The sequence below is a fragment of the Gymnodraco acuticeps genome, unplaced genomic scaffold (assembly GCF_902827175.1).
Source record: "Gymnodraco acuticeps unplaced genomic scaffold, fGymAcu1.1, whole genome shotgun sequence".
Lineage (NCBI taxonomy): Eukaryota > Metazoa > Chordata > Actinopteri > Perciformes > Bathydraconidae > Gymnodraco > Gymnodraco acuticeps.
Window position 1 is genome coordinate 272,590 of NW_022990172.1, and position 19,758 is coordinate 292,347.

The window sequence follows — 19,758 nt, forward strand, 5'->3', positions numbered from 1 at the left end:
AAACTTCCGGAGAAAACCCCACAGTTTAAAGGGAAAAATGGGAGAAACCTCAGGGAGAGCAACAGAGGAGGGATCCCTCTCCCAGGACGGACAGACGTGCAATAGATGCCGTGTGTAAATTGAAAAGATAATACATTTGCAACATAGGTAGTCCAAATGTTTGGAAATAGGCGAGGAACTGCTAAGCATGGAGAGTATCAAAGACAGAACAAGGTGAATCGACATTTGTGATGCTGTGTGTCGTAGTCTCGATGCATACAATGTGGAGCTGACATCCATGGTCGGTGTCACAACAGATGGAGCGCCAGCCATGGTCGGGAGAAAGGCGGGTGCTGTCTCTTTGCTCAGCGACAAAGTGGCCAATAACGGAGGTGAGAACCTAATCAAATATCACTGCATAATTCACCAAGAAGCCCTTGCTGCTCATACGCTTGAAATGAAACATGTCATGGACATTGTTGTCAAGACAGTGAATTTCCTAAAGTCCAGAGGTCTGAATCACCGTCAATTCAAAACTTTTTTGGTGCAATCAGAGGCTGAATTTGGTGACGTCATATACTTCACTGCTGTCAGGTGGCTGAGCAGAGGTGCCACACTGAAGCGTTTTTTTTTATTTGAGGAAAGAAATCGCTGAGTTCATGCAATCAAAAGGACAAGATCTGCCACAGTTAAGTGACACTGAATGGCTTTGTGACCTAGCGTTCCTTGTTGACCTGAACACCTTTCTCAGCGATCTCAATGTGAAGCTGCAGGGCCATGGGAAGCTCATTTCCACATTGTTTGACAGCGTCAAAGCTTTCCAGCGAAAACTTCAACTACTGTAGGGACAGCTCAGAGAGGGGGATCTAACCCATTTCTCCGCCTGCAAGGTGCTCGCAGGAGAATGTGATGTTTTACATCACCTGTGTTCAGACAAGAACCACAACCTCATGGAAAAATTCCAAGAGGAATTCCACCACCGCTTCTCGGACTTCAGTGACCACGAGAAGTCATTCAACCTATTCCAAGATCCCTTCACATGTGCACCCGAAGAAGAGCCTGCAGAAACGTTTATTTTGAAATGAGCCGTTGCGACTTCCGACTGATTTCGATAGAGCGGGTCACATTTGTCTTGGATTGCACCATAGTCCTAACTGTCAGAGAATATTTTAATCCGATCTCTTTGTGTCTTGAGTTTCTCAGCTTTTCTGAGAAACTGTTAAAAGACAAACATATGCTTTTCGTTAAGTCGCATAGGCTCTTGCCTGTAATGTGAGGAGGACACAGGTCAAGAGGTCATCTGCCTTCCTGTGGGTGAGAAGTTTGGCACAACGGGTCTTTGTTCCAATGTCTAGTAATGATTAAGGTAGGAAAGGCGGGCTTTTTAGGTCCCTCCTTTAAGGATATAGATCTATGTTTCTACGCTTTGTCTTCAGAGCGTTGCTAGGTGGCTCACATGAAAGTGTGATATACTTTGTGATCTCTCCGGCCGTATTTCTACTCTCAATAAATATCAGTGTTTGACTAAAGACGCTCCAGCTTCCATCCTTTCCTGAGCCTTGGCTCTGCATTGCTGCACAGAAGTTTCCATCACACTAACAAATGTTTTATTAGAAAGGCAGGAACTCGAGAACAAATTTCCATTGCGAACCGCCTGTTTTGTGTCCCCCTCACTTCTCAAAGTTTTGTGTCAAACAAATCTTATTTCTACAGATGAAGTAACCCGTGACTATACATATGGAGAAACGGACCCCCTGGTCAGGCGATGCCGTCTGTTACCATGGGTAACAGCTGATCTAGAAGGGGTCATAAGTGTCACGTCTGAGCCCCCAGACTCGTACTATGAGGTGAGGCACTCAACACCTTTTTATGTAAAAGATTTATTTAAAACACAACACAAATGAATTGATACAAGCAATGCTTTCTATCTATTAGCTTTTCAAGACATATTATATCGTCATTTTAAGAGTATTATAATATTAACAGGACATTGACCTTGTTTTTTTTCCCTCTGCTTAAAAGCACCTATAAATTATGACCATTCTTTTTTTACTGCACTCTTGTTTCACCCCCAGTCTTTCCAAGTCATTAACTGCATTCCAGTTCCATGATTAATTGACTCCTACACAACTCCATTGTTGTTCTCTTCCTCGGTTTGACTTTAGTCTTACACAGACTATCTATCAGAGTTATATTGTATTCTCAAAATAAACGTTTATTTACAGGAATACACGGTTTTCTCTCGTACCCCTTAACTTTTTTCTACGCAGAAAAATGTATATTTTTGCTCACATACATATTATTTCTATTATTCTACGCTGTTCAAAAAATGGGATTACAGCCAAAAACCGTATCCCTGCTTCTGACACATCTTCGTCCGACATCTAGCAGTATGTAGTAGAAAAATCCCTTTTTAAAGCAAAGGGTCACACCTCATTCCCACAAGGATACAGTCTTATTCATCCAAGACATTTTAGGTCATTAAAGTCCTCTGTTTCTGTTTCTCCAGAACATTGCATTGGAGAACAAGGAGCAGCTTCCTGTGGAGATCCAACCCTACACTGTGCCTGAGGACAAAACTCTCAAGTAAGTCTCTCAGATCAACAATAGAGAGATTGTTAGAAACTCTCTATTGATCCCAAACTTGGAAATACTTTTATTATAGCAGCATGTTAAAAAGACATTGCACATGAGTTAATAGCAAGTACATATTTACATATCAACAGCAGGAACATGTATATCTTTGGAATATCTTGAATAAAATACACGAAACATGTTAAAATACACTATAATAGAGAAATCTACTACTAAAAATACCTTAAGAAATATCTATCTAAAAACTGAGGATATTATAAACACTAAACAAGTGTGCAAAGTCGTTAAAATGCAATGAGTTAGAGTTTTAGCACATAATATTGTGTTATTAAGAGAAAAACGGTGGAATCTAGTTTAAAAATAAAACACATTTTAAGAAGCTGAATTCTATGCTAGCACAAGGGGAGGTGTTGCAGGAAATATTCACCGTCTCCGACCTTGAATGTAAACATCAAAACTAAGATAATAAACTTGGATGGCATAACTTTATATTATATCCTTTAATTTTGACCCACATCCCAATCAAATTGCACCAGATAGCACTCCCCAAGGCCAGCATTGAAATGGGACAGAGACATAGCGCAGCTGTCTGCAGTAGCTAGTGGGGGAGGTCAGGATTATCTATTTAACAGTGTGCTCATTCTTCACCTCTCCCCCACAACTTGATACGTTTCCAGTGTGGAGCTTATGGCAGAGCCAGTCTTCTTAATGTTTTTGAATATTGAGGTGGAAAAATATGAAAACATTTGAGGTAAAATTGCAAAAACATTGAGTTGTCGCTGAATCTTAAATGAACTGTCTACGGCCGTCAGCACTTCAGAGGTGTTTCTCAAATGGGCTGCCGTCTGGCAGGCGGTACCGCAGCATCCGGACTAAAACCACCAGACTCAGGGACAGTTTCATACTGCAGGCCATAAGACTGTTAAACACCTGAACTTTTGAAACAACATCCATAACATTCATCTGGCTGCAACTTAGAAATGATGTATCTAATATATCATATTCCAATCACTTGTATATAGACTCTTATTGCACTATTTCACTATTTTTCTTTTTGTATTTACATGCACTATTTTTTCTGTTTGATTGTGTTGCACTGTTGGAGGAGTCTGTGACCTAAGATTTTCATTGTCATAACTACACTGTAGCTATATACGTATGACTAATAAAAGCCTTGAACTTTGAAAGGGTCGCCGGTTCACTTCCCGATCGAAGCTGGTAGCTGGAAAGGTGCTATTTCACCCCAGAGGCCACTGCCGAGGTGCCCTTGAGCAAGGCACCTAACCTCGATCCTGCCCCCTTTTGATCTGCAAAGATATTTAGCGTTTTTTTAAAATGATGGTGCTAGAGCAGGGCTCTCCAACACGTCGATCGCGAGCTACCGGTAGCTCGCGGGCAGCTTTTCAGTAGCTCGCCGCTCGATTATCGATTATAGCGTAGTAAGGTTTCTCCTTGATTTTTCGGCCGCGGCTGGACAATAACGTTTTTTTCATTTTAGAATTGTTTCTGTCACACGAATATCAAATTGGTCTGTGACGCAGTGATCAAGGAACAGACGTGACAGCGGCACAGCGACACCACACACGGACCAGTCTGCTTTCTCCAGCTCCAGCAACACCAGTCCAGAACCAACAGCAGAATGACCCGCTCTGAATCAGGCCCGTGTCGCTGCGGCTCAGAGACAGGGAGGGATTTGTGTTTTTTGAAAAACACTCGTTATCGTCATGTCAGGTTTTTGGTGGATTTAATCAAGTCTTGGATTGCAGAGTATGAATGTCCTCTTGCTATTTTCAGTTGATAAATACTTGTGTAAAGTTTGTGAAGGCAGGAGGAAAGCTTCCGCGATCACCGTCTCCTCTCCGTTCCTCCAAACCCCGCCCCCTCCCTGAAAATAATGAGTGACAGGCTGACAGTGACCCGATAGAAACTTTATTATTCACTTAATCACTGAGATATAATGAAGCTAATGTAATCTCATACATTCATGGGATTAATGTAACAGTAAGACAGAGAATGTGAGTGTGCACCCATGCAGTATTTTTGTTTTTATAATGCTGTTGTCTGCTGTGTTCAGACTCATGTCATGTGTGTGATGCCACATTCAGGACATTCAGTATCCTTTTTTTTTTTGACAGAAGACCGTAGCTAGAAGCTGCAGCTAGACTGCAGAAGTATTAGTTTTTTGTTTTTGAGGATGGAACAATTTCACACACAGATATAGGGAGGCTAGACCTATACAATTGATTTATTATGGTTTATAATTTCATGTCAAGACAAAGAAGAAGATGAAAAAGATGGCTGAACTGTTCAGTGTCAATCCTGTGAAGATGGAGGTTATACATCTCCAAAATCATGTTAAGCTTAAGTCTCAGCAAAACTCACAACATTTCTGGAGCCTTGTAGACCCAGAAAACTATAAGAACATTCACCAAGCAGCACTGAACACGTCTGCTTTATTTGGTTCTGTTCTACAAACCTTTGTGAAGCAGCTTTTTCTGGCATGAATGTCATGAAATCTAAATACAGAACAAGACTGACTGATCAACATTTAAATGACTCTATAGTGAACCTAAGTGGGTACACTCCAGCATTCACCTCTATGGTGGACTCCATGCAGTGCCATTCATCTCACTAACTGTAAAAAAAGAGTGAATGCACTTATTTGTGCATAAGATGCTTGTCAGGTGGTGATTAAGGACATTTATGTGAATTAAAATAATGTTGTTTAGTCGAAAAAAACGAACGAGAGGAAATGCAGCTCGGCTCTCGATTTTTAATCCTAATTTAATCATCATCTTCACCACGATGATTTATGTTTATGTTCGCCGAATTGACATGAAATCACTGACAAATATGAATATACTGTATTCGACTTCGTTAAAACGTTATTAACGTGCCTAAACTCAGTAATTCACTAAACATATTTATATTTTAATGGAGCCTCGTCGGCAGATCAGGATCCCAACGCGTAGCGGAGGGATCTTGATCAGCTGAAGGGTGTTATTTCCCCCATAAGGAACAAGTCGCTGCAAATTATCCCGCTTATTACATGGCCACATTCTCAACAAAGTAACGACATGACTCCCAATATTAATTGAAATGCTTTTATGGATTTAGAAAATGTTTTTATTGATATAAAAAATAGTTGTATGTATTGATTTAAATTGACATGCATCCGCTAAGAAAAATAGTCTGTTACCGTTTTTTAAACAGTTTGAATGAAACGGCAGCTGTGTGTTTACACACCTAATGGCCCATCAACCACAGATCTCTCCCCCCCTCCCCCTGATCTTTCTTCTCCAGCAGCTTTCTTCTCCAGCAGCTAAATGAACTGTAGGTTACTCTGAGTGACAAGATTTAGTTATTGTGGCTTTTATGTTTTTAGGTATAAAATGTTATATAATTCAGGCTTATAATTCACCCTTCTCTAAAAGCCTTCAACAATGACAATATTCATAGTAATTTAATAAATCCTTCCAACACACATTGTAAAAAATAGCCTACTGTAAGTTAAGAAATCATTCCAATATGTACATCTTCTGATGTAATAACATTATAAATAGTAACATAGCTGAACATGGTATTGCACATTTAGCTTTGAGTGTTACTGACCTGAGATGTTTTTATTACATGAATTAAGGTGACTGAGGCTTTTTAACATAAACAGAGCACAACTGAAACATGACATCTGAAACGATGTAACAACATAATACACCTTTGGGGATGCAGCTTGGGATGTGAGGAGTGAGGGACACGGCTTAGAACGGGCGTGTCGCCTACTGTCCTGCCAGTGTTGGCAGGACAGGAGAGTGTGTGCACCAGTCTGCCTCGATCTATGAATTCATGTCCGTGACACTCACTGCTGCCCACAGCTGTTTTATAGAAGGAAAACCTCCTTCACTTCATGAAAGTGTTTTAACCACACACACACACACACACACACACACACACACACACACAATTGACATGAAATCACTGACAAATATGAATATACTGTATTCAACTTCATTAAAACGTTATTAACGTGCCTAAACTCAGTAATTCACTAAACATATTTATATTTTAATGGAGCCTCGTCGGCAGATCAGGATCCCAACGCGTGGCGGAGGGATCTTGATCAGCTGAAGGGTGTTATTTTCCCCATAAGGAACAAGTCGCTGCAAATTATCCCGCTTATTACATGGCCACATTCTCAACAAAGTAACGACATGACTCCCAATATTAATTGAAATGCTTTTATGGATTTAGAAAATGTTTTTATTGATTTAAAAAATAGTTGTATTGATTTAAATTGACATGCATCCGCTAAGAAAAATAGTCTGTTACCGTTTTTTAAACAGTCTGAATGAAACGGCAGCTGTGTGTTTACACACCTAATGGCCCATCAACCACAGATCTCTCCCCCCCTCCCCCTGATCTTTCTTCTCCAGCAGCTTTCTTCTCCAGCAGCTAAATGAACTGTAGGTTACTCTGAGTGACAAGATTTAGTTATTGTGGCTTTTATGTTTTTAGGTATAAAATGTTATATAATTCAGGCTTATAATTCACCCTTCTCTAAAAGCCTTCAACAATGACAATATTCATAGTAATTTAATAAATCCTTCCAACACACATTGTAAAAAATAGCCTACTGTAAGTTAAGAAATCATTCCAATATGTACATCTTCTGATGTAATAACATTATAAATAGTAACATAGCTGAACATGGTATTGCACATTTAGCTTTGAGTGTTACTGACCTGAGATGTTTTTTATTACATGAATTAAGGTGACTGAGGCTTTTTAACATAAACAGAGCACAACTGAAACATGACATCTGAAACGATGTAACAACATAATACACCTTTGGGGATGCAGCTTGGGATGTGAGGAGTGAGGGACACGGCTTAGAACGGGCGTGTCGCCTACTGTCCTGCCAGTGTTGGCAGGACAGTAGAGTGTGTGCACCAGTCTGCCTCGATCTATGAATTCATGTCCGTGACACTCACTGCTGCCCACAGCTGTTTTATAGAAGGAAAACCTCCTTCACTTCATGAAAGTGTTTTAACCACACACACCTCTACACACACACACACACACACACACACACACACACACACACACACACACACACACACACACACACAATTGACATGAAATCACTGACAAATATGAATATACTGTATTCAACTTCATTAAAACGTTATTAACGTGCCTAAACTCAGTAATTCACTAAACATATTTATATTTTAATGGAGCCTCGTCGGCAGATCAGGATCCCAACGCGTAGCGGAGGGATCTTGATCAGCTGAAGGGTGTTATTTTCCCCCATAAGGAACAAGTCGCTGCAAATTATCCCGCTTATTACATGGCCACATTCTCAACAAAGTAACGACATGACTCCCAATATTAATTGAAATGCTTTTATGGATTTAGAAAATGTTTTTATTGATTTAAAAAATAGTTGTATGTATTGATTTAAATTGACATGCATCCGCTAAGAAAAATAGTCTGTTACCGTTTTTTAAACAGTCTGAATGAAACGGCAGCTGTGTGTTTACACACCTAATGGCCCATCAACCACAGATCTCTCCCCCCCTCCCCCTGATCTTTCTTCTCCAGCAGCTTTCTTCTCCAGCAGCTAAATGAACTGTAGGTTACTCTGAGTGACAAGATTTAGTTATTGTGGCTTTTATGTTTTTAGGTATAAAATGTTATATAATTCAGGCTTATAATTCACCCTTCTCTAAAAGCCTTCAACAATGACAATATTCATAGTAATTTAATAAATCCTTCCAACACACATTGTAAAAAATAGCCTACTGTAAGTTAAGAAATCATTCCAATATGTACATCTTCTGATGTAATAACATTATAAATAGTAACATAGCTGAACATGGTATTGCACATTTAGCTTTGAGTGTTACTGACCTGAGATGTTTTTATTACATGAATTAAGGTGACTGAGGCTTTTTAACATAAACAGAGCACAACTGAAACATGACATCTGAAACGATGTAACAACATAATACACCTTTGGGGATGCAGCTTGGGATGTGAGGAGTGAGGGACACGGCTTAGAACGGGCGTGTCGCCTACTGTCCTGCCAGTGTTGGCAGGACAGTAGAGTGTGTGCACCAGTCTGCCTCGATCTATGAATTCATGTCCGTGACACTCACTGCTGCCCACAGCTGTTTTATAGAAGGAAAACCTCCTTCACTTCATGAAAGTGTTTTAACCACACACACCTCTACACACACACACACACACACACACACACACACACACACACACACACAATTGACATGAAATCACTGACAAATATGAATATACTGTATTCAACTTCATTAAAACGTTATTAACGTGCCTAAACTCAGTAATTCACTAAACATATTTATATTTTAATGGAGCCTCGTCGGCAGATCAGGATCCCAACGCGTAGCGGAGGGATCTTGATCAGCTGAAGGGTGTTATTTTCCCCCATAAGGAACAAGTCGCTGCAAATTATCCCGCTTATTACATGGCCACATTCTCAACAAAGTAACGACATGACTCCCAATATTAATTGAAATGCTTTTATGGATTTAGAAAATGTTTTTATTGATTTAAAAAATAGTTGTATGTATTGATTTAAATTGACATGCATCCGCTAAGAAAAATAGTCTGTTACCGTTTTTTAAACAGTCTGAATGAAACTGCAGCTCTCAGTTGTGTATTTACACAACTAATGGCCCATCAACCACAGCTCTCTCCCCCCTCCCCCCTGATCTTTCTTCTCCAGCAGCTAAATGAACTGTAGGTTACTCTGAGTGACAAGCTTACAGTTAGACACAACACTGTCATTGCAAGTGACCCTCAGTTAGTTTACTTTTATGTTCAACTGCTAAATTCGTTACTGATAAAAAAGGGCTTCTACTGTACCTAATTACTAATTAATTAATCACTAGAACCGCCAGAGGTTTTTGTATAGGCCTACCTAAAACCGTAAAATCCCGCTATTAGAATGCAATTTTTAACAACATAGGGTGCTACATAACACACTTTCAGGAAAAGTCACGGACTGGGAGACTTTAATATTTTATTGAAAAAAAGTTACATTGCACACACACAACACACCCGATTGGCGGTTCTAGTGTTAAATAAACTCACTAATTAATGAAACCAGTTCAATACGCATTATTCTTATTCTTATCATTCTTTATGAGCGCAGAAATAGTCTTAAAATCAGACCTGTTTTTTAAATGAAATCTGACGGCAGGCAGCTCTGATCACCTAGGATAAATGCGCCACACCTAATCGCTGGCCATTCAGCCACAGAGCTCCCTCTATACAAATCAAACTGTAGACGGTGTGAAAGCACCTATTGTTTTAAATAATGGTCGGAATGTGACCTGTGAGCCTTCTGAATTACCGTGGGACAGCACATTCTAAACTAAAATGTTCAAGCAATAAAGTAACATCTTATCTTATCTTATCTTAATAATATCTTCATATTAATAATAATAATAAATCATACAGTATGTGTCCGAAAGGGAGCCACTTTCATTTTTTCAAAGTAGCTCTCAGATGAAGAAAGGTTGGAGACCCCTGTGCTAGAGGGATTCAAAACCCTGTAATGTCGCTTTACATATTGAGCTACAGCTTAAGAATATTACTTTAAAATGCAGGTGCAAGAAGAAAAGAGCTGCACAATTAATCGTATTAAGATAGCATCTTCATTCAAGTGTAATGTGGTCTCGTTTTTAAGCAACAACAGCTTCACTGCGATGCGTTAGTTAACATCGAAGAGGGTGTCCAGATTAAGTGTGGCTGACTTCGCAAATGTTAATACACTGAGGAATTTTTAAGCACTAAAATTAATCCTTCCAGCAAGGATGCCTTTTACTGCTTATGAATTACGGTTTTATTTGTAGAAGGACTATAAAACAAGAAAGCCTCAGCCTGTAAGGTGAGCTGTATACCTCATTCACTTTAGAGAATGTAGACAGTTTGACCTGAACACTTTTGTTCACCCTTGACCCTTCTTTCTATAATTTACCATGCTCTGTTTCAGGGTTTACTCCGACCTGTCCCAAGTAACAAACAACCTGACACACCAGCGGTTCCAGCTCACTGAGGACAAGGAAGAGGCGGACATCATTTGGGGATATACTCACATCAAAGACTACAGGTGAGCAACAAAGCAACACACAGCATGCTTTCAGTGGAGCTCAGACACAAGATATGTTGTTGGAAATTAGGTTGATTATATGCGTTAAAAGGAGATTTATCAGATATATAATCCAATATCTGCATTGTTTGAGGCCTTTAGTAAATGCCTTTTTATGATTTAGGCACAGAAAGGTTCCCACACATAACAGCTCAAGAACATGCTGTTTGTATAGTCTTGGTATTTCTTGGGGATAGTTGTTTGCCAAGAGGCACTTTTTCCCACCCTCCCCCCCCGGAAAGAGGTGCTGCAGCACAGGCAGTGTGAGATAGTAAAGCACTTTATCAACATTAAAACTGAACTCCTCCACACCAGTCCCAGACAGTAACCTTGAACATCTCATACCTTGTGGTATGAAGCTGTGTTAGAAAAACAATCCAAATTATTGGTATTAACCAATGTCATCACCTTGAAAGGGGAAAAAAATAACCATTGTAAGTCAACTATAGTTAAAACTTAACTTCTGGAGCAGATTTTATTATAGCTATCGGGTGTAATCAATACATGATAAACACGTTTTCATGTCAGACTAGGACCATTAACAATCCACAGAAAAGTACGGTGGTAAAAAATGTCCTATTATCTGCCACAATAGGATTGTAATAAGTAGTCAGACTAGCTTCAGTGGTTATGCTAACGTCACCAATGTAATACCAGAGAAATTTAAATAACAGCGCTATGATGTCAAACAGTATCAATTTAAAAAAAACATTCACTTATGGGGATGTAAATGATTTACGAGGGGAAGTAATAAGTCAGTTAGGCACAGTTTTTGAAAGGGTTACATCCAGACAAGGATAGGGCACACACAACCATCTTGGGCAAATGCAATAAACAAAAAAACATAGCATGTAAGGACTTTTCACCAGTAGAAGTCCATTTGTTTCTCTCCCCCTTCTATTCGTGTTGTCATAAATCCTTCCTAAACAACAGAGCACCTCGTGTCTCAAAGAATTAAGAAAGACTTCCAGGATCTGAGAATGGGTCGCAACAGTAAAAGGTTAATATTTAGAAAAAAACGTTAATGCAATCACAAAAAAACAAAATGTACATGACACTTCATCAATGTTTGCTGACACTTTAACCTTGTTATACGCGGAACAATTCTAAACTCAGTCCAACACATGACCAGTACATTCAATCTGCCAAAGGTTATTTTATACAATCTTAACAGCAGGATAGCAAAAATTATTAATTAAAAAAAAACGTTAAACACATGACCACCAACACAGACTAAGACAGATAATAGATAAAGACATTACGCTATTTATTTATGTTGTTCAGGTGTTTTAAGTATATACAAAAACAACCTCGAAATACTACACAAAAAGGGCCTTTTAAAAGACAGTGTAATGTGAACGTAGGGTAAGGTTCCTCCTCTTTAGCCCATGGGAGTGGATAAAGTATTTGAAACAAAAGGCTAAAGTCCGTAAATAGCATGTCATTATTTAATATCAAGCACAATTGTGTGAAGTCCACATCATGGTTCTTGTTGATACGATTGTCCTTACATCTTCTCTGACAGGAAGCTGAGCGAGGAACGACCTCATGTGATGCTGAACCAGTTTCCCTGTGAGAGCATCATCACGGTGAAGGACTGCATGGCTGCCGTGGCTCGAAGGGCGAAATGCGGCCAACAACCTGATTGGCTCCCAGAGACCTTTAACCTCCACTCAGAGCTGCCGCAATTCATCAAGCATTATAAACAGAGACAACAGAGGTGGGAATGTTGCAAAGTCTTCCAAAATATGTAGCTGATTGTTAGAAAAATATCACATGTCACCGGCTTGAGCTTCAATAACTGGATGCATGTATTTATTATCCTTGCAAGAATGGAAGAAGTCATCACATACAGAGCATATGGTACCAATAGTTCCTGTGTCCTTCACATGCTTATAAGAGAGGGAGTTACACAGTCACAAGATACATGGATACCGGTTCAAAGCGGTATTCTATGCTTGGCTCTGGGGCTACTGGGGTTAACGCACTAAGCACTTCGCCACAGCGCATGCCGGATGAGAATGTCTGGCGTGCCAGATTTGGCCCGCGGGCCGCCAGTTGATGGTCACTGCCCTAGGGGCTGAATTATCATGATAATCGTTGGAACCTAGCTATCGTAGGTTCACAACAGTGTCTCATGAGCTTCATCTATGTAATCATACATCCGGTTACGTACACAGTTACAGTTAGGCCTTTGTTATCATGTGCTACTCTGATATTAAAGAGTATATTCAGTATTTTCCCAACACTGATGTTGTTGATCCATGAGCACTAAAGTACAACGTTGATGTTTTGGCATGTGTTTCAGGGGGAATGATAATCATTGGATCTGTAAGCCCTGGAATTTGGCCCGTGGACTGGACATGCACATCACCAACAACCTGGACTACATTATCAGACAAAGAGAGAGTACACCAAAGGTACACTCGCTGAGAAACAGACGCCATGAAGCCAGCTTGCTTAAGGAGACCTTGTACATTAATCGGACAGAAAAAAGCAACATTTTACAGACCAGACTCAAACGTTATTTTTTTTCTAAGTTCCCCTACTGCGTTGAATGCAGTGAAGTGAGGTGTTAATGAGGGACAGGATTATAGGTTTTGGAAAGTTACCTTAATTGGTGGATGCACCCAATGTGACACTAAAGCCGCATTTCGACTACAGGTTTTAGCGCAGCTCGCCATGGCTCGGTTCACCTTTAGGAAAACATGCCTGCACTGCGTGGTTACTATAGTTACTACCCTTGTTACTAACTGTAATGGAAACGCAGCTTAGAGTGAGCCGAACCGAGCAAAGGTGAACCGAGCTATGGCGAGCCGCGCTAAAACCTGTGGTCGAAATGCGGCTTAAGAGTGTTAGCTTATTTTCCCGCTTGCTAGTCGCAGCATTTCTTCCCAACAGACTTCACTTTTTAGGTCATTGTGTGGCATTCTATACTATAATTTGCTTGTAACGTGAGGAGCGACCGGCTTGTGTTACTTATTTTGTTGAAGTTCCTTTGGCCAAGTGTCCCAGTGGGGTAAAAAAATAAAAAGGAGACAGATGCTAGGGTTGAAGTTCTTAGGTGTTTTTTATTTATTGAGAGTTATGGTTGGCAAGGGTTGGGTTTACATACACACGGCATACTCAGTTACTAGGTTTAATTATTGGAAAGAAATTGCCTTGGTAAGTTGGCATCTGTCAGCTGTGCAGCCGAAGCCGAAGTTCAGTCGGACTCGAGTGATCGTCTCGCATCTCTTATATGCTGCCTTAAACAGGATGTATACCCCATATTGGGTAAAAAAACTTGAAAACTAAAAGTGACATGCAAGCTGTGCTTCCTGTTTTTGGAGCTCAGCTTCTGATGTTTCCTGTGTTGTTGCGCCACATGTGCTGCTGATGCAGGAGCTCAAAGTGAGCTGTTGCAACAGAGAAATGCCATGGGTTGTAACAAATCACTCCATAAGAACATTCCGCTATTTATTTTACTCAATACAATGTCAAAACATTTGTCTTAGTTAAAGTAATGGAAACAGTTATTGCGCACATACGAAGGAAGCATTTATATTAATCTTACATTTTATTATTTAGTAGCCTCTAACTGTGTGTTTTGCTGTGTCTGTGTTTTCCAGGTGGTGTGTAAGTACATTGAAGACCCAGTGCTGTTCAACAGAGAGGAGGTGGGAATGGTGAAGTTTGACATTCGCTACATGCTGATGTTGCACTCTGTGCAGCCTCTGCGTCTCTACGCCTACAACGTCTTCTGGTTGCGCTTTGCTAATAGGTACAGCATGCAATGCATGCATGCATGCATGCATGCATGCATGCATTTGTCAATACATTGGTGGCTTCTGCGGCTCAGGAGGTTAAGTGGGCTACTAGTCCAGCAGCAAGTCCTCAAAAAAGGCTTTAGTTTTCGAGATACCCCTACCCGAGGTAGAACAAATGACAACAATGATTTTTCTTATCTTTAGGGTCTCCCATTAATGAAATTGATTGTTGTGAAATTTTATTTTGGGGAAAAAATGTTTTTTTGGTTGTTCTTTAGAACTACCCCAATCCCTGAAAAAGAGCCAAATTAGACCAGGCCGAATATGGGAAAGGTGACAAAAAAGCCCATAACTTGAGAATGATCACTCTTTTCCTCTTCAGATTTGCTGAGGTATGAACCAGGTGGCTGTCACATCGCCAAATAGTCAGACAATTATTTAACTAAGAAAATACTGAATTATAGTCCTGTAAACTTAGCTTTAGTTTAGACGGAAATTGTACTTTTTGGTGATAGGAACATAGGACTCAATCACTTTTTTCTCATTTATCAGAAAAACAGAAATCCCTAAAAAAATATACCATTACTGAATTGTCTAGGGCAGGGGTTCCCAAACTTTGCCATGCCAAGGACCCCCATATAGCATTATCGTCTGGCGGCGACCCCCCTGTTGCAATTTCTTTCTTAAATGATGAGTACATTATGTTTAAAATTAATCATACAGCTTAATACATTTTCTTAATATATATTTGTATTAATAATTAATAATCAGTTATTCTTCCAAACATTTTTTGTATTTATCTTTGGTTTGTCATTCATTACATTCATTGTGTGTTCTGTTATAAACATTCTTAACACAATATTAAACAGTAATATCAACAGTAAACATATTTTTAAAGCATTTTTAAAGTGATTTCTGTCTTTATAATATTATATAATTTTTGAACAGTAATATGAACAATTAACATATATTTTTAGCATTTTTGAAAGCTACTTATGCCTTAATAATATTATATATAATATTCAACAGTAATATTAACAACATATTTATATTCATATATATAAACATCAATATTTGCTACATCCATGCTCTCATCCAGCTGCAGAGCGAAATATTCACTAGCTCTCACTTGCTCCAAAAGCTGAGCAGATACTCAGTTTCACTCTCAGTAGCGGCAGTTCAATTCTGATTGGCTTGAAGGGCGGTCGTGTGATTGAAAAAATAAATATATATATGAATAAGTTAAAAATATTAAAAGATTGGCATCAAAGGAGACATAGATTGATAGATATGCAATTATTAATAAAGAAAAAAAGATGTAACTTTAAAAAAAAAAAATATTCCCCTTTCCCTCAAACTTTGCGTGACCCCCCTTGTGCCCCCCGGGGGGTCGGGGCACCCACTTTGAAAAACACTGGTCTAGGGTGCTATTGAACACTAACCAGTAGTTGTATGGAAATATCTGGTACAGTTCTATTGCAAATGAGATTTCTTTATACATTTCTGATAGTCAAATTCCGAATGGGGGATAAGTGGCACAATAGCCTATAAGTTAAGAATGCTCACTGTGATGGTCATTATATTTGGAGAGGGAAATACCAGGTGGCTGGTATAGTCAGTCACCAAATAGTCAGAATAAGAGTAACCCAAAACAATAAAGTGTATTAGTTCTAAATTGCAAGCCTCTAAAACAGGGGCTCTCAAAGTGCGGCCCACGGACCAATGGCGGCCCTGGGAAATGTTTCTGGCGGCCCGCGATAGTTAATGTGACACGCTGAAATGCATGCGTTATATTTTAATCCTCCATGGTTCGTATCTAGTAATTTAGGTTAAGTTTGTGCACATCAGTCCAATTTCCTTTTTTTTATATAGCAGAAGTGCAAATTCTCTTGCGACTGGCAAAGACTCTTCCAAGCTGGCAGAGAGTCCAAAATGGGCCAGATCGTTGAGCTCGCTGAGATGGGTCTTGAGTTTGGTGAATGCTGTTGTCTTTCCTATTCTGTACAAACTACTTGTTGTGCCACAGCCAGTAAGTGCATGACATGCTGGTAGACAGTTAGACATGTAGTTGTCGCCCAGCTTCAGGACCATCTCCAACTAAACGGCCTCTTTGAGAAATTCCAGTCCGGTTTCCGTTCCGCCCACAGCACTGAAACAGCTCTGTTCAGGGTCACAAACGGCTCTTTTTCAGGGATTGGGGTAGTTCTAAAGAACAAAAAAAAAACAATTTTTCCCCTGAAATAAAATGTTACAACAATCAATTTCATTAATGGGAGACCCTAAAGATAAGAAAAATCATTGTTGTCATTTGTTCTACCTCGGGTAGGGGTATCTCAAAATCTGAGGGCCCTTCCTGCTAGACTATACCCCCGTCAACATGTCAGTGTCCTTGGGCAAGATACTTAAACCCAAATTGTGTGAGTGAATGTTTTTCGCTCCTGATAAGCAGACACGTCTTGAGCTGTAAAAGCACTTTTAGCTGTTGCAAAGACTAGACATCACAATAGTGCTATAAAAATCCCTTTTTTATTATTGTAAATCTCTCTTTTTGTACAAATATCTACTGTATCTGTGACTAGATTCTCAAAATGGAGGAATTTCCTTTTGCTATGAGATTCAAATGTAAAAAAACACTTTAGGAGTCATGACACACAATATTGGCATTGGGGGTTGAACCTTGAGGCTGTAATGCTCATTGTGAAGAAAACAAAACCATTAGATAGAAACAACGTATTGTGTAAACTGAAATTGACTTAATGGCGCTACTAGAAGATAAGTTGATTGCCAAATTCATAAAGATAAGTTCTCCGGTAACCATGAACAGCTATATCAGAATTCATGGTAATCCATCCAAGAGGTAGGGCTCTATTTTAATTTGAACTCAAGTGCTAGACTGACCAACATGCTGTCTTTTGACTCCTGCTGATTGTGTGTATTTAAACAATACAAGTGTCAAGAAGACTCAAGAAATTCAAGAGGTTACACTTGACTTTACCTTATTCTTATGTGTTGGTCAACATGCAGAGTGAACTTTTTCTCATACATGAATCTGATATTTCTCTCTCCCATCCAGACCTTTCTCCTTGGACACTTTTGATGATTACCAAAAACACTTCACCGTCATGAACTATGCGGAGGGGGTGCAGCTTAAGCAGGTTCATTAAAAAAATTGCCTTTCCTGGTTATTCATCCTTGCACTATTTATTTGTAGAATTAGTCTGTGGTCGCAAGATCATAGGCTTGCTGAAGCTTTTTCGTGTCAGAACTGTGTGGCGGTAATTCTTGAAATTAACTAGTCAAAGGGTTCTGCAAAAGAAGCACACAGAAAGCAATGTCTCCACAGACGAGTGCAACAACTCAAACTGAAGAGAGGGCTCAACCAGGCTGATTATATGAAGTAGGGGCACCTTGTGACTAATGTTATGGCAATTATGATTATCAGAGAATTGAATGCTGTGATGTTATATAACATTACAATAATAATATTCTGTAAGCCTTACATATCAAGAGACAGTACTGTAGATCTCAGCACTCAGGAAGAGGATCAGTCTCAAGGTGCCATGTGACCAGACTGTGGGTGATCAGTGATCTGAGAGAGGGAGTTACACAACAGAGGTCTATTGTACTCTGTTGAATGAATATGAAATGAAAACTAAAAAAGCTTGAATCAGTTTTCATGAATTTGTTACATTTTGTTATGTCTGTAAGACCAATAACCATCTCTCTGTTTCTAGGTGCACTACGATGAGTTCATCCCCATGTTTGACAACCAGTACCCGCTGTATCCATGGAAGGAGGTGGAAGTAAGTGAACACTTTGAACCCTTTAACGGGGGGCACTTCCAGGATGTTCTTGAATGAAGGAACTCACCTCATTACGAATAGTTTTCTGTGTCAGGTCCAGCAATACCAATGTAAATCCCTCTGATTATCATCCAGCGTGTCCTAAGCCTCAACCAGAATAGTAACCAAATGTTATGTCTCTCTTTAAACTTCTGTTACGACTGGCTCGAAAGCTGCAACAAAAAGAAGAGCAAAGTGCAGAGTTAGAGTGAACCAAAGATTGTATTATTATTCGACAAAGAAACAGCAGAAACTTGGGCATGCAAAAGCAGGGCCGTGTGGAGGGGGAAGAGGGAGACTGCAGCCCTCCTCATGCCTTTTATGCAGGCCTTGATTAGGGAATTGGGATCACCCGTGGGAGAGGTGCACCTGAAGGGAGACAATCAGGGGAGAGGGGGAGGGACACACACAAACACACACAAGCAGACATACTGGCCGTATCTAATTTCTGAGATTCCCCTCCTCGACTCCTATCCTCGTGTCTTAGTCCCGCCCACAGGAGATGCGAGTGGAGGAGCCGAGGAGGGGAAGCAGCACGCTGATATAACTGGCTTCCCCAAGCCGATCAATTAGCTCATCTATCCTGGGCCTAGGATACGCATCAAACTTGGAGATTTCATTCAATTTTCTGAAATCATTACAGAACCTGTTGGTGTTGTCTGGCTTAGGAACCAGAACGACAGGGCTGGTCCACTCACTGTGAGATTCTTCAATCACCCCCATAGCCAGCATTTGCTGCACTTCTTGCTCAATGGCCGCCTGTCTTGCCTCCGGCACCCGATAGGGCCGCATCTTTACCTTTTGGCCCGGCTCTGTGTGGATTTGATGTTCCACCATCGTTGTGCTTCCAGGTCGTAGTGAGAACACATCCAAACTCTGCTGAACCAGTTCCTTGGTTTGCTGTAACTGAGCTTTGGATAGCCCTGGACCGTATTCAACTTCGGCCACCTCATTGTCTGGAGAAGAGGGGGACACAACCGGGGAAGAACAACACAGCAGTGCCTCTCGGGCGTACCATTTCTTTAACAGGTTAACATGGTATATTTGGGATGGTTTGTGACGGCCAGGTTGGCGTACCTTGTCCCACCTTCTCTGCCACTTCATAGGGACCTTGCCACGATGCCAGATGCCACACTTTGAAAACCCCTGCTCTATAGCTCTTACCACCCCTGGCCAGTGGAACCGGCTCCCAATTAGCTGCCTTGTCTTCTCAACCCCTAGGTGGGCCCCTAGGACATGGCTGTGAGCCAGATGCAACACTGTGGACACATATTGTTTTGGGACAACCAACAAGTCTCTTCGCTGACCTTCAACCTCTTTGGCATAGTATAACAGATTATTTTTTATTAGGAAATGAGGACATGTAAGCTCACCTACTCCTGGAACTGGTTTTCCCTCTATTTCA

The 19,758-nt window shown here is 40.2% G+C and overlaps 1 protein-coding gene across 3 annotated transcripts in view; it reads left to right on the plus strand.

The window, feature by feature from the left end:
• ttll12 (tubulin tyrosine ligase-like family, member 12) overlaps positions 1 to 19,758 on the plus strand; it is a 40,652-nt gene that overhangs the window by 8,298 nt on the left and 12,596 nt on the right. For all 3 annotated transcript variants that reach the window (XM_034217648.1, XM_034217650.1, XM_034217649.1), the window contains exons 5-12: positions 1,693 to 1,826; positions 2,489 to 2,565; positions 10,607 to 10,723; positions 12,288 to 12,482; positions 13,071 to 13,182; positions 14,374 to 14,525; positions 17,585 to 17,666; positions 18,246 to 18,314. In XM_034217648.1, the coding sequence (XP_034073539.1) occupies positions 1,693 to 1,826; positions 2,489 to 2,565; positions 10,607 to 10,723; positions 12,288 to 12,482; positions 13,071 to 13,182; positions 14,374 to 14,525; positions 17,585 to 17,666; positions 18,246 to 18,314 (938 nt within the window). The remainder of the gene's footprint in view (positions 1 to 1,692; positions 1,827 to 2,488; positions 2,566 to 10,606; positions 10,724 to 12,287; positions 12,483 to 13,070; positions 13,183 to 14,373; positions 14,526 to 17,584; positions 17,667 to 18,245; positions 18,315 to 19,758) is intronic.